This window comes from Kogia breviceps, chromosome 13, assembly GCF_026419965.1.
Source record: "Kogia breviceps isolate mKogBre1 chromosome 13, mKogBre1 haplotype 1, whole genome shotgun sequence".
Lineage (NCBI taxonomy): Eukaryota > Metazoa > Chordata > Mammalia > Artiodactyla > Physeteridae > Kogia > Kogia breviceps.
Window position 1 is genome coordinate 37,227,953 of NC_081322.1, and position 14,025 is coordinate 37,241,977.

At 38.0% G+C, this 14,025-nt stretch overlaps 1 protein-coding gene across 2 annotated transcripts in view; it reads left to right on the top strand.

Annotated features, from left to right (window-relative positions):
* LIN28B (lin-28 homolog B) overlaps positions 1-12,193 on the top strand; it is a 122,181-nt gene extending 109,988 nt beyond the window's left edge. For both annotated transcript variants that reach the window (XM_067011211.1, XM_067011212.1), the window contains exon 4: positions 11,700-12,193. In XM_067011211.1, coding sequence (XP_066867312.1) covers positions 11,700-12,066 — 367 coding nt within the window. In that variant the 3' untranslated portion in view covers positions 12,067-12,193. The remainder of the gene's footprint in view (positions 1-11,699) is intronic.
* Positions 12,194-14,025: the final 1,832 nt, after the last annotated feature.

Here is a 14,025-nt window from a genome sequence, read left to right on the forward strand (position 1 = left end):
GAGAAAACCAAATTCTTCATGTAAACTTTACCAGCCAAATTTAAAGGATGACCAAAGGAAATAAAAACTCCATTGTTCAAATGCTAAAGGAATTGTATTCAAGGCAAGCCATAGTTTGGCTTATAGAATATGCACACATAAATTTGTTAATGTGTAGAATCTAGTTCTCATGGTTTTCACTTATTAAGAGTATTTGGACATGGCTTGGCTCCGTCCAAGGACCTATCTGCTCTTCTCATACCTACCTTCAGTTTTTACCTCCATCCTTGGCTCCACAGCTGTCTGTTTTTATACTAGTGGCTGTGTGTTCACAGAGTCACAGCCTTAAAATGTTCAAGTAGGGAAACAAAATTCCTTAAGAATCAGTGATGAGAGGAAAGATCTGCAAGGATGCCTTAGCAGCTTGATCATCAATCTTTAGTCATGTGAAAAGCTGGGATGATGTGAAGGGCAACTGCAACCAGTAAGGAGGGAAAAAAAGAAGTAGCCATGAGGCCAAGAATACCTGACATGGCTTTAATTTTCAAGATGAGACCTACATAGAGAGGAGATAATATCACAGTTTATAGAGGTTATCTGAACATAGTAGCAATTTTCCTTGTTTAGCTTTCACCTACCTACCTATATATGTACATGGTAAATAATTTAAGAACTGCTGATTCTTGGCAAAGAGCAATATATATCCAGTCACAGGAAGACCAGTTGGGCTAGAGGGGGAGGTGAACAGAGGTCATTTACATCTCATCTGTACTTCATCATTTTCCTCAGCAGTAGCTGGTGCTGGAATGGGAGATCAAACTTATCGATTGTTAGAAGCCTTTCCTTGGTGATTTCAGCAGAATACTTTTAACTCCTTCTGATTCCTGAGTAGCTGTAGAGATAGAGATGGTTTGGCACAGTCTTCTTTTGCATCTTGCACATGAATTAATCCTGAGGGTACGTTTTGGGTAGATCATGCCAAGCAACATGCTCTAGGACGGCAGGTCCTCTATAAATATATTTTAATGCTATTCATATAAACATTGTCAAAGTGGAAAGTTTACACATAGTTCTTAATTCAGGAATATAGCAACAATTCAGTGTTAATAGTAAAAATATTAATTCACTAATACAGCAGTAGGGAGTTGTTTTAACAGTATCTTCATAGAAACTCAAATGCTACCAGCATTATTACTGGCATCAGAGGTAATTAAGCCATGGTAACATCAAAGCTTTAAATAACCAATTTGGCTAAATAACAACAACAACAATAACTCATTTGGCTAAAAGTAGGATTGTATCTTTTCTTTATTTTTTATTTTTGGCTGCACTGGGTCTTCATTGCCGCACGTGGGCTTTCTCTAGTTGCAGCGAGTGGGGGCTTCTCATTGCGGTGGCTTCTCTTGTTGCAGAGCATGGGCTCTAGGAGTGCGAGCTTCAGTAGTTGTGGCATGAGGGCTCAGTAGTTGGGGCTCACGGGCTCTAGAGCATAGGCTCAGTAGTTGTGGTGCACGGGCTTATTTGTTCTGGGGCATGTGGAATCTTCCCGGACCAGGGCTCTAACCCATGTCTCCTGCATTGAGAGGCAGATTCTTAACCACTGCACCACCAGGGAAGCCCTAGGATTGCATCTTTAATCCAGCCCTCTTTTTGCTTCCAGCTTGCAAATAACCAGCATAAATCTGGAACTGTTATCTAACCTTCCTCTGTGCAGTTCATCAGTCATGCCACTAAAATTGATTCTTGACCTCTATACATCATTCTTTCCTTTGAAATTTCTCATGCTGTCTCTTCCTTCTATGCTTTAATGGAGGAGGTGTGTGTAACACAATATGAGGGAGTCACTTTTTAGTTTTGCAGTCCTCATTTGAATACCTAAGGTTTTTTAACCCTTAAGTATTTTTACCATGTGTTTAAATTTTCTCATATATTGTTTTGATGTTTACATCTACTTCTCTAGTTGCAAATTACTGTTTCACCTATCAAGTAATCATAATGAAATTTGTCTTTAAAATTTCTTGTGCCTCTGACCAAATGTTTAATAATGAAAGAATTCAATGTACAACATAAAGAGAAAGATCACTTTAGAATGATTTGTGAAATAATGTCAACCATAAAAATAGGCTGGTTTCCTGAGCCAGAGCCTAAAAGAAATCATGTGATGAGCAAGAAAAAACATTTATAAAAGTTGACACAAAAGCAGTAGCGGAATTGTCCTTCTTCAGGCCAAACCAGTGCTTATTTACAGCAGATGTCACACCTGTGACACTGGTGAATGTGAAATGGTGTGGTGGAAACCAAGCAGCCCTGGGGTTTTATGTTTTCAGCAAGGCTGCTGTGACAGATAAACGAACCAACATTTCCAGATCGCTGTAATCAGATTATTATAATCTGATTCTTCCATCTAAGTAAATACCTAATTTCAGCCATCTCAAGATAAGTTAAATTTTGAATGTCTTTCCTTCATATTTAATACCTGCACTAACCTTCTAAAAACACTATACCTTAAAGGTCAATGTGATCAAATATGGTAGATAAATTGACCTTGGTTCCAGCAAGAATGAATTTAAACCAGCAGTTTGGATAGTTGTAACACTACCATTTCAAAAATACATGTGCCTTGTGTGTGTGTGTGTGTGTGTGTGTGTGTGTGTGTGTGTGTGTGTTGTCCTGACCTGGACACTCCTCCCTAGCTGTGTTGGGATCATGCAAGCCGTGCTGGCAGAGTGCCCACTGCATGTAAGATTGGGTCCTATTTTATAACAAACTGCTTTTACTCCCAGGAAATTGGAAAGCATTAAGTTATCTGTATTTGAGTCCGTCTTTCTCCTTGTTTTTTTCAACTTTTCCATTAGCCAGAAGGGATTACCTGTGTGGGATGTCGTTTGTCACCTAAAAGAGAGATAACATTTCTATTTCAAATACAGATTTAATTTATGACCTAGAATTCATTATTATACTCCTTCTCAAGTTGTGGTACAAAGTAGCAAATTCTCAGCAAACGATTATCGTTCCGTGGAATTGCCAAATAACCTACAAGTAATTTCTTTTTAATGTTTTTTTTATTGTGGTAAAAGTCACATAATATGAAACATATTTTTCTAACCATATTTAACTATACAGTTCATTGGCACTAAGTACATTCACATTGTTGTACAACTCTCACCATCATCTGTCTCCCAAGTGTTTCACCTTCCTAAACTGAAACTCTAAGACCCTTTAAACACTAGCTCCCCATTCCCCTACCCACCCCCGACTCCCAGGCCCCTGGCATCTCCCAGTTTACTTTCTGACTCTAATATTTTTAAACATAATGAAATGAAATACAAAAATGCCTGATGCCTTCCGTGTGGTGGAAGGGCCCTTACATGAAAAAGGCTCCCTTTTCCCCAGTTCCGCCAGTGATTTCTCTCCCTTTCATGTCCTCCACTCTTTAAAAACTGTTATATGTTCCATCCCTACTTCTCTTGACCCTGCACCACCATTCATCACATCTGTCCCCCACATTTTTCCATCTTATCTTCTTGTTTTTATAAGATGATGAAAGGTTTGTGAATAGAACTATTACTATATTTTAGCTGGTTGTCAAGATACTGTGGGGCATTTTTAGCTGGTGTTATGATACAGACGACAGACCGTGGCATTAATCAGAGAGAGTGTCCAAAAGCTAATAAACATAAGACAATCCAAAAAGCAGTCAGGCAAAGACATCAGACAAGATTTTATATACATATATATACACATATGTATGTATATATTACCATCCAGCCAACTATGCACATACATTTGGTTAGTGTCTAGTACAAAGCTGTACTCGTTGTAGATATTCTTAAGTGGTTTTTTTTTCTGTTTTTCATTTGAGTTTACGAAAATGATTGCATGGGTATTATAAGCAGTTGAATCCCCACTGATAGGCAAGGTATCTAGGTAATTGCACATCATAGAACCGGATAGTAAAAGAGGTTAGTAGTTGGTAAGTAAAAAATAGCCTTTGAACTCAGTGCAAACCCCATATCAGTTTAGTAAATGGTCTGAGCACTGAGATTTGGAGGAGGCACAGAGTACTCATTTCCTCTGCCAGCAGCTTAGAGTTCTGAGTTCACATTAGTTCCATCCACATCAGACTGACCCTTGCTTACTATGACGAACACTAGGCCATAGAGAGCCATCCAAACATCGAGCATTTATTCACCAGAAAGAACTAAATGGCAGTTATACTGACTAAATTTTGCTTTTTAAAAATAATATTGAAAACCAATCCTTAGGGTGGTCTAACTAATAAGCAGATTTTAAACCATCCATTATGCACTTTATTTTTCTCTTAGTTTACAAAACAGAGTGGGCAGTAGTAACTTTATCAATGGTGCTGTTTTAGGTGAAGTGTAGTTTAAATATTAGAGGTTTTAGAAATTCCATGGCTAATAGATTTTATAAAAAGTAGAGATCTTTTTATTATGTTTATATTCATTTGTATGTAATAGCCAAAAGAATTTGGCCATTAGAAATGTTTGCAGGAGTATCTCTATAGGAAATAAGTTTATATGGTTTTGAGAATTACTGTAGATGGAGGCAACAGAAGATGGAGAATTAAAAGAGTTATTATGGGAAATCAATAAATGGTAATTGGTAATGATGGTGAAGTTTAGAGAATGGAGCAATTGATTCAAGAGCTGTAAATTATCACCCGTTTTGATGACATGGGTGCCTCCCCATTGAACCCATCCTTGATTGATGAACTAAGAACTGAGTAATAACCTCAGAAACAGAGAAACTACTTGTGAAGCTAAACTCAGTAGATTTTTGCAATGTTTTCCTTCCAAAATAAGCAGGAATCAGTGATGGTAAAAAGTTGTGGGCTTTTGTGCTTACAGCTAGAAGTTTCAGGGAATCATTTTTAGTTTGCAGTAAAGAAACAAGATCTATCTATACACACCTTTTTCCTCCCTCTCTCCCTTCCTTCCTTCCTTCCTTCCTTCCTTTTTCCTTCCTCCTTCCTTTCAAGGCATCAGTGAACTGTTGAAACAATGTTTGGGGGGTATTCAGTATTCTGTTTTGAACCACATTCCTTGTGGTTGGGATTACAGAGTGCTCTCTCTTGGTTAAGGTTGTCGGTGGTAAACTCAGGTTTGTAGACAGCTGTGGTTCTCAAGTAGCTGCTCACTATTATCTGGGAAGCTTTTTAAAAAGTACTGATGCCTGGGGGTCTGCCCTCAAAGATTCTGATTTAATGGTCTGGAGTAGGGCCCAGGCATAAGTATTTTTTAAAAAGCTTCCAGGATGATTCTAGAATTGCTGATGTACAGGTTAACTTTTATTTATTTATTTATTTTTTTATTTTTTCAGGTTAACTTTTAGATGACTAACAATAATAATGAAGGTCAAATTATAAAATGGAAATGCAGCTTTATAATTGCTCTTTTTCCTTTTTCAATTACATAAATAATCTATAAATTTTCTGGTTATTTAAAAAAGAAACTATACACGAATTTATGGAGTAAAAATGAAAGTTCACCTTTACCTGTATTCTCTCCATATGTAACCACTGTTAATGTACTGTTTATCCTTCCAGTGGTTTTCCATGCATTTAAAAATACATATTTACTTATAATCATATATAGTGTTTTTAAAACATAAATGAGATTATACCATTTTTTGTTTATTATTCTGTGGTTTGCTTTTTTCACTTAATTTGGCTTGGAGATCTTTCCATGTCAATACATATAGATCTACCTCATTTTAAAAAATATTCTTTTACTTCATTCCTTTCAATATCTGTAGAGTGTTTCTCAGTATATGTGGGCTTTAATTTCCTTTTTCATTTTCACATATTTGTAGCTCAATGGTAAAGAGCAAAAACTTTAGCCAGACTACCTGGTTTTTGTTTTTTTTTTTTTTTTTTTTTAAAACATCTTTATTGGAGTATAATTGTTTTACAATAGTGTGTTAGTTTTTCCTTTACAACAAACTGAATCAGTTATACATATACATATGTTCCCATATCTCTTCCCTCTTGCATCACCCTCTCTCCCACCCTCCCTATCCCACCCCTCTAGGTGGTCACAAAGCACCAAGCTGATCTCCCTGTGCTATGCAGCAGCTTCCCACTAGCTATCTAATTTACATTTGATAGTGTATATATGTCCCTGCCACTCTCTCACTTCGCCACAGCCCACCCTTCCCCCTCCCCATATCCTCAACAGACTACCTGGTTTTGACTATAAGTATTTATTATTGTTGGTGGTATTATTACCATTTAATTTTTCTATTTTTTACCAATATGGACAATACTCTAGTTAATATTTTAGTACCCAAATCATTATGCTTATCAATGAATATTCCTGTAGGGCAAATTCCTAGCGTTAGAGTTGCTGGCTCAGAGAGTATGCATATTAATATTTTGAAATGTGCTGTCAAATTTCCCTCCAAGAGCAATTTACATTTGCTCCAGCCAATAGAATCTCAATGCAGTGTTTATTTCAAGGCGTCAATAAATTGTTCACCTCACAGTGTGGCTTCATGGGCTAATAACCACAATGACTGGAATTTATTTTCTTTATTTTGGCTGGAATTTCATTGAGTCAGTTTGATAGCTCTGATTATAGCATATCAACCTGAAGTTCCAATTTATGGTCTTAAACATATGATTAAGGAAAATGGAAAATTTATTTACTTTTTTTTTTTTTTTTTTTTTTTTTTTAGACAAAAACTTTCAACATAGAAAGTACAAGAGGGGTAGGGGAAAAAAACTGGGCTTTGGCAGTGAAAAGTCTGACCTGGACTAGTTACAGCCTTTAGATGGAACAGCTCAGAGAGAGAAGCTCACTTCCCCACACCATAGTGACAGAATAGTAACCCAAGTCTCAAGAAAAATCTACTTCAAATCTGTGTGTTTGTTGGTGTTTTAAATTCAGGACCCTTATATGTTTTTAGACTTTTACATAATAAAGTTTACGTCAGTATCGTTGGGTATAATGTTTTTATATAATGAAAATGCAAGTGAAATTTATTTTTTCAATTCAAATTTCCTTCTCTGTATACTCTATTGAGTCTTAATTTTCTCATCAGCACAACATTGATATTTAGTACCTACTTCATAGGATTTGGGGGAGGAGTCAATTTTATATTACATATTAAAAACCTTTAGGGACTTCCCTGGTGGTCCAGTGCTAAAGAACACTCTTTCCAATGCAGCGGACGATCCCTGGGTCAGGGAACTAAGATCCCGCATGCCGTGGGGCAACTAAGCCCGCGCACCACAACTGCAGAGCTCGCATGCCTCAACAAGAGAGAAAACCCGCACACCTCAACGAAGATCCCACGTGCCACAACAAAGACCCAACGCAGCCAAAAAATAAAAATAAATTTAAATAAAATAAATTTTAAAAAACCTTTTGCACAATGTCTGGAATATGGTAAACTCTTAATAAATTGAACCTCAGTATTATTCCTATTATTATCATTTTAATTCTGTTAACAGTGTGTTCAACACTGCTGTGGATAGATTATTTTATTTTTAGCATAAGTTAAGGTAATTGAGGGGGGATACTGGCTTTTGTATTTCAAAAGATACACATGAAAGATTTACAGGTGTTAAAATTTTTTTTCTGGTGTTAAATATGTATTTGTTCCATAAGAAACCTTTTTTTTTTTTTTTTTTTTTTTTTTTTTGCGGTACGCGGGCCTCTTACCATTGTGGCCTCTCGCGTTGCGGAGCACAGGCTCCAGATGCGCAGGCTCAGCGGCCATGGCTCACAGGCCCAGCCGCTCCACGGCACGTGGGATTTTCCCGGACCGGGGCACGAACCCGTGTCCCCTACATCGGCAGGCGGACTCTCAACCACTGCGCCACCAGGGAAGCCCAAGAACCCTTTTTAATAAACATAAATCACCACTAACCAATATTTTTGAAAACTCAATATTTTTACCATTGTACTTAGGAAAAATATATGAAAGTTAACATTATTAAAATGTTTTTATTGTTTAATTGGCTTACAGTCTTAGGAGTTTGGATATAAGAATAATAAAAGAAACAAATTTTCATAAAGAATAGGTTGCTTTGATAGAGGTCAGAAAATGTGTGCACTGTTACTGTTTCTAGCTCTGGTTCATCAGCATTTTCCACCTCTCCTCTTGGTATTTTGGGGCAGATCCTGTGGAGTGAATAAGCTATATACCCAGTTGTGAATTTAGATTGTTTGGAAGCTTTCAGAATAAAATGAGGCCTTCTGGAAGGTTGGCCTAAGAATCTGTCTCTCTTACCCTCAGGAGGTACAGGGTGGGCACATTGCTTCCACCACTCTGGATCCTTTGCTCTCCTGCTCTCTTGGGGTCTGTGATGGCATTTCTGCCCATCCCCCTCCCTCCCACGTTCAGACTGGGAGCCAGCACTCCCAGGTCTTGGGCTGAATGACACACAATTGAATTAGATAACAAGTGTTCAGACAGAGTAAAATCAAAAACTGTAGCGTTGACGAATGTCAGTATCATTTCTGGATTTTAGTTGGACTGTATCTGAGTTAACAACGGTAATCTCTTCAAAGAGTTGGTTATCGTTTCTCCAGATTAGTTTCTGAAACTCTTTCTGATCTGTGACTTTTCTTTACCCCTCTGGCCTCCCATTTGAAACTTTACTGATCCTTTCTCTCATCTCTCTTTTCCAGGGATTTTATTATACTCCTCCTATATTCATCCCTCCTTCCTGCCCCATCGCTTGCACTTTTACCTCTCTCTTCTCTCTCACTGATACTGATTTACTTACTGTTGTTTCAGCATTCCCTTCCGCTTGAGAAGTTTATAGATCACTGTATCCTTATCCTTAATGCCTCCTTCTAACCCCCCAGAATATGATCCAAGTTTCCATATATATTCTTATTAAGTTAACACTTTAAAATACTTAGAAGCGCCTACGTTACATTTTTTTTCTGTTACACTTTTAGACAAGCAAAGCTGACTTTCTTTATGTATCTTTATGTAGTATCACCTCATTTTATTTGATCACTTCTGAGACCTGTTTTAATGCTTGTGTCACAACATAAAATTCATGCAAATTAACAAAAGAAGCTGATTTGGAGAGGTGTGCAGAGTGAACAAAGGAGCCTAGTACCGTTCAGAGCTTTGTATGGAGAATGTGGTGTGATATTATTTGTGAGCTGTTCATTTTCCTGTCGGTCCCTTGGGAAGGAAGGAGTTTCATAATGGGGTGTGACCTGCACTTCTAGTAAGCGTGATTGGCATTGAATGTTTAAATAGAAGAGGAGAATACATATCATTCCTCCCCTTTAAGGCAAAGCACAAATATACTGAATGCAAATCTTTTCAGTGTGGAAGGCAGTCTGGCCTAATGATAGCATGAATCTGAAAAGCTAAGGGAGTGAATTAACTATGCCGATCAAAATGCAAGGAAGCCAAAATTCCATAGTATCCTTAAAAGTAACTTTTAAAACCCAAATGTAATGTAATGTAATGGTGAATACACATACAGAATATGATGGAAGACCCCATTTGAAAAAATGGAATTCTGACATCAGCCCCTTGGTAAATGAGTGGGCAAATGGTTCCCTGAATTGGGTAGCAGTGCACATACCACAGTGACTGATGAAATTGATGTGTCCGTGGGAGAGCAGCTCTATTACTCCATCTTTTAACCTATTTTCTGTCTCTTCAAAAATGAGCTCCTGAGTGGATGTTATCTTCAAGGAAGTGAATTTAATTCAAAAGAAGCTGTTTTATAGATGGGCAAATTTAGTTTAAGAATTCACTTTTCCATTATAGAAGAGGACTATGTGGAAAAACATTATTATAAGTAATATGCTTATACTTCTCAAAGATGCCATTTTTGAATGTATTTTGGGGACCTGAATTTCAAGCATTAGTCAGTAATTTTTATTCGTTAATTTTGAATTATCTCAGAACACAAGGCTAAAAAAACATTGAATGCATTGTAATAGTTTCATTAACTTATTAAGATATGTAATTACACAATAATTAATTTAATCATAAAAAGTGATTTCTTAGTTTTTCCCGTTAACTTTTGAAAATATGTGCTTTCTTTTTTCCTGACATAAATACTTGTTAATTACTGCAAAGAATAAAAGCCCATCTTGTGAATCCATTATTCTACAATTTGCAAGGTAATATTGATAACTGGAGAAGCAGGCTGTTATCCTAGTTTTTGCCAAGTAAAAAAAAAATTCACTCTATAACTTATCTCAGAAGATAAAATACATAACCATAAGTATCCTGCATATACTTCCCAGTAGGTTATTAGTAGCATGTCTTAGAAGTATATGGTAATATGAGTTATTAAGCTTGCTAGTCTCTCTCTCTCTCACACACACACACACACACACAAATCTAATTAATTACAATTAACTATTTTGTCATTATGATCTTAAGCTGATTCTCACAGTTACCACCTATTGCTATCATGTTTTAAAAACGTGACCTATTGTGTAAATTTCATAATGAGAATTATGGAGTCATAAATGTATTTGCAAAATAAATTTAAAACAGAAAGCCCTTAAAACATTTCATTTGGAGACAAATCAGTAAGCAAATTTTGTATTCAACAAATAGATTAAAAACCTTCATAAATATAAAATTTTATTCTCTCCAGTTGATGGTGTTTTATTGTTTGTTTGTTTTTGCGGTACGCGGGCCTCTCACTGCTGTGGCCTCTCCGGTTGCGGAGCACAGGCTCTGGACGCGCAGGCTCAGCGGCCATGGCTCACGGGCCCAGCCGCTCCGCGGCATGTGGGATCCTCCTGGACCGGGGCATGAACCCGTGTCGCCTGCATCGGCAGGCGGACTCTCAACCACTGCACCACAAGGGAATCCCTGTTTTATTGTTTTTAATATAAAATTTTAGAAGAAAGAAAATCTGACTGAAATTGAACAATGTAGCTTCCACATTTCTCAGCTTTTAGAAGTTGTCAGAATTTCAAACATATAGTACAAGCTGTGCTCCCAGTGTGCATTCACGTATTAATTAAGGATGGATTTATATTTATTTCAATTTAGAAGAATTTACCCTGAAGGAAAACTAACTTCTTACAGAAAGAAAAAGTTTTTCCCACCCCTGAATTAGCATCAACCTTTATTAATCTGATCTAAGTATCAAGAAGCTTTCTTTTACAGCATTCTTCTGATTCAGACACTTTCTATCTTGTTCTAATATTACTTGGTAATTCCCCAAATACCATTCACCATAGATGTCTGACTTTCTTATTTATCAAATTTCACTGCACTAATTTGTGCGATGGGAAAGAATTCTTCCAGTTCAACTGGTTTCCACAGCCAAATAATTAACACCCAAAGAAATGTTAAACTCATAAAATTTAATTTGGTCCGTAATTTTCCCAGTTGCTGGTTGAGTTGGTGTTGCATTTTAGTCAACAGCTGTGTTTTTTAACTGCCTTTTCCAAGCTAGCTGGTTGTTTTTTGTTGAACGTGGCTGCCCTCTAGTGGACTAAATTTCCTTTACAATAACCTAACTCAAATCTAAAGCAGTCATTTATATGTGGAAGTCATTAGTCTTCCACGCTTTTGGACTCTCGTTTTTCATTGACTTTTGTGTTTAATACAATACGTTTGTTGTTAAGAAGGCATATTAAAATAAGCTGATCTCTTTAACGGTCTGCGTATTTTAGTATATTTTCGACTTCTGACCTATTTTGTGAGACATGCTCCTTCTTAAGATCTTTTCATTTTTCTTGTTGCAGATGCTACAACTGTGGTGGCCTTGATCATCATGCTAAGGAATGTAGTCTACCTCCTCAGCCAAAGAAGTGCCATTGCTGTCAGAGCATCACGCACATGGTGGCGAACTGCCCTCACAAAACTGTGGTGCAGCCGCCCGCCGGTTCTCAGGGAAGACAGGAAGCAGAGCCCCAGCCGTGCCCCGCGTTCCCTCGAGAGGTGGGGGGCGGGCACGGCTATCCGTCACCACCGTTTCCTCAGGAGGCGAGGTCCGAGGTCTCAGAGTGGCCAGGCACGTCACCTGCAGAAGCTTCCTCCACAAAGTCATCTGCAGCACCAGAAGATCAAAGCAAAAAAGGGCCTTCCGTTCAAAAACGGAAAAAGACATAACCCTTTTTCTTAACGTATCATTTTCTCTCCCCGGTTGGGAAGTCTACCTCATGCAAGTACAGGGGAACAGTATTTCACAAACAGCAGCTGACCTGGGATTTTTAACTACTGTTGAGGAACTGTGAATTTTTTTAAACAGACAAATCACTCTAAGCAAATTACCTTTGAGCAGGGTGTCGTGTGTCACGTGACTCAGGATGCGATGCTCTTTGTATCTGTATGTGCATGTGTGAGAGGGAGAGAGCCTGAGTGTGTGTGTGTGTGTGTGTGTGTGTGTGTGTGTGTGTGTGTAGGAGGATTTTGTATAGAATGTAGACATATATATAAAGAGGGTTTGTCTTTATATATGTGTATATAGAGATGTAAGCACACAGCCTCCCTCGCAGAATTGGACATCCCCAAGAATTGAAAACCCAGGTAAAGCATTTTAGATGGTTTTGAAAATAACCCTTGGAGTTTTTTTGAAATACCATTCCCTTTATATTACATTAGGAAAAACAAAACAAAACAAAACATGACTGTTACCTTTTGTGTGAACCAAAGGATACTTCAGATCTCAGCGCTGCCAATCCTATGGTACTAAAGGTTTTTAAGACATCAGTTCTCCCGAATTTGGGATTGCCTCTTTTTCTTGATATCCGTAGAGTGTGTCCCCCACCCCACCCCCTTTGAAGGCAGTACCTTAACTCCATATGCCTCTGACTGCCATAAGCTTATTTGAATCTGGGATACACAACTCCAGAAATGACAATGAATGTGTAATTTCTGTGCCGATATTTCAGTGTTTTTAATGCATATGTTTTGATTGTAAATTAGATGCCTATTCAGAGAAATGAAGGGGAGGGCAATGTATAAAGGTAGTGACTTGATTGTTTTCAATGGTATTTTGATACTCGTTATAATCTTTTACCTGTTGTGAGGTTTTTAAGGGACTGTGGCAACAGCAGCTTCCCTTGACCAAGTCAGTCCTTCTAACCATCGCTTCAAGTGGAGGCCTCCTTGTTTACTACTGAAGACCTTGGAGGAAAACTCCAGTTGTTTGGTGTATGTTTTTGGTGGCTGTTTTTATTCCCCCTGGAGAGTTACCTAACTTGTTTCTGAAACAAACAAACAAAACAGCACAGATGTGAGTAAAATGCCAGGGTTGAGAATGAAAATTTAAGTGGATGCTCACAATTGCCCAATTACGTGTGACCTTGAATAATATTAAAAAGCACCGTGTTTGATGGCGGGTGACTAGAGTGATGACACCAGGCCAGAAGGTTCCCAGACCTCTCCTACCAGAGAGCTAGGAGTATTTTATACAATACAGTTCATCTTAGGGGAATTCCCTCATGACTGCTACTGAAGGGACCTATGTGGGAGATGCAGGATGAACATTCAGTGATGGGGACAGAGGTGCTTCTCAGGTTGGTCCTCAGTTACAGTAATAAACTGGCTGGGGGCCAGTCATAGTATTGGTCCCTTCAGGTTTCAGTCATAAAAAAACATTCATTCTGGTGTCATCTTGCTTCTAGATGTTATGGATCAATTTTGGAAACATTTCCAAGAAGGTACCAATTAGTGGTAATGCTTAACATTGGCAATAAATATAGTTGTGTATGAGCCTGTTGGTGTAAGCTCAGATAATCAAAACCAGGAAATAGCATGATTCAAATGAGACACGTTTTGCTGAACAGTTTCTGCTCCCTCCCCAACTCGTCCTGCCGAGGGAGGTTTGTTGTACAGTTGCTGCCGTTTCAGCAAGCAAGCCACGCAGAAGGAGAGTGAGCCTCGGGCTGGGCCGCCAGCCCTTCCCAACTCAGCTTGAGTTGACAGTGTTTGTGAGAATCTCCATGGGACGTACTGAAATATCAGTGTGCTGTGATGCAAAGCTTACCTTTGACGATATTGAATGTGATAAATAGCTATAGAGAAGTACTTCCTTGCCTTATGTGAGGATCGTAAGCTTATTTAAAT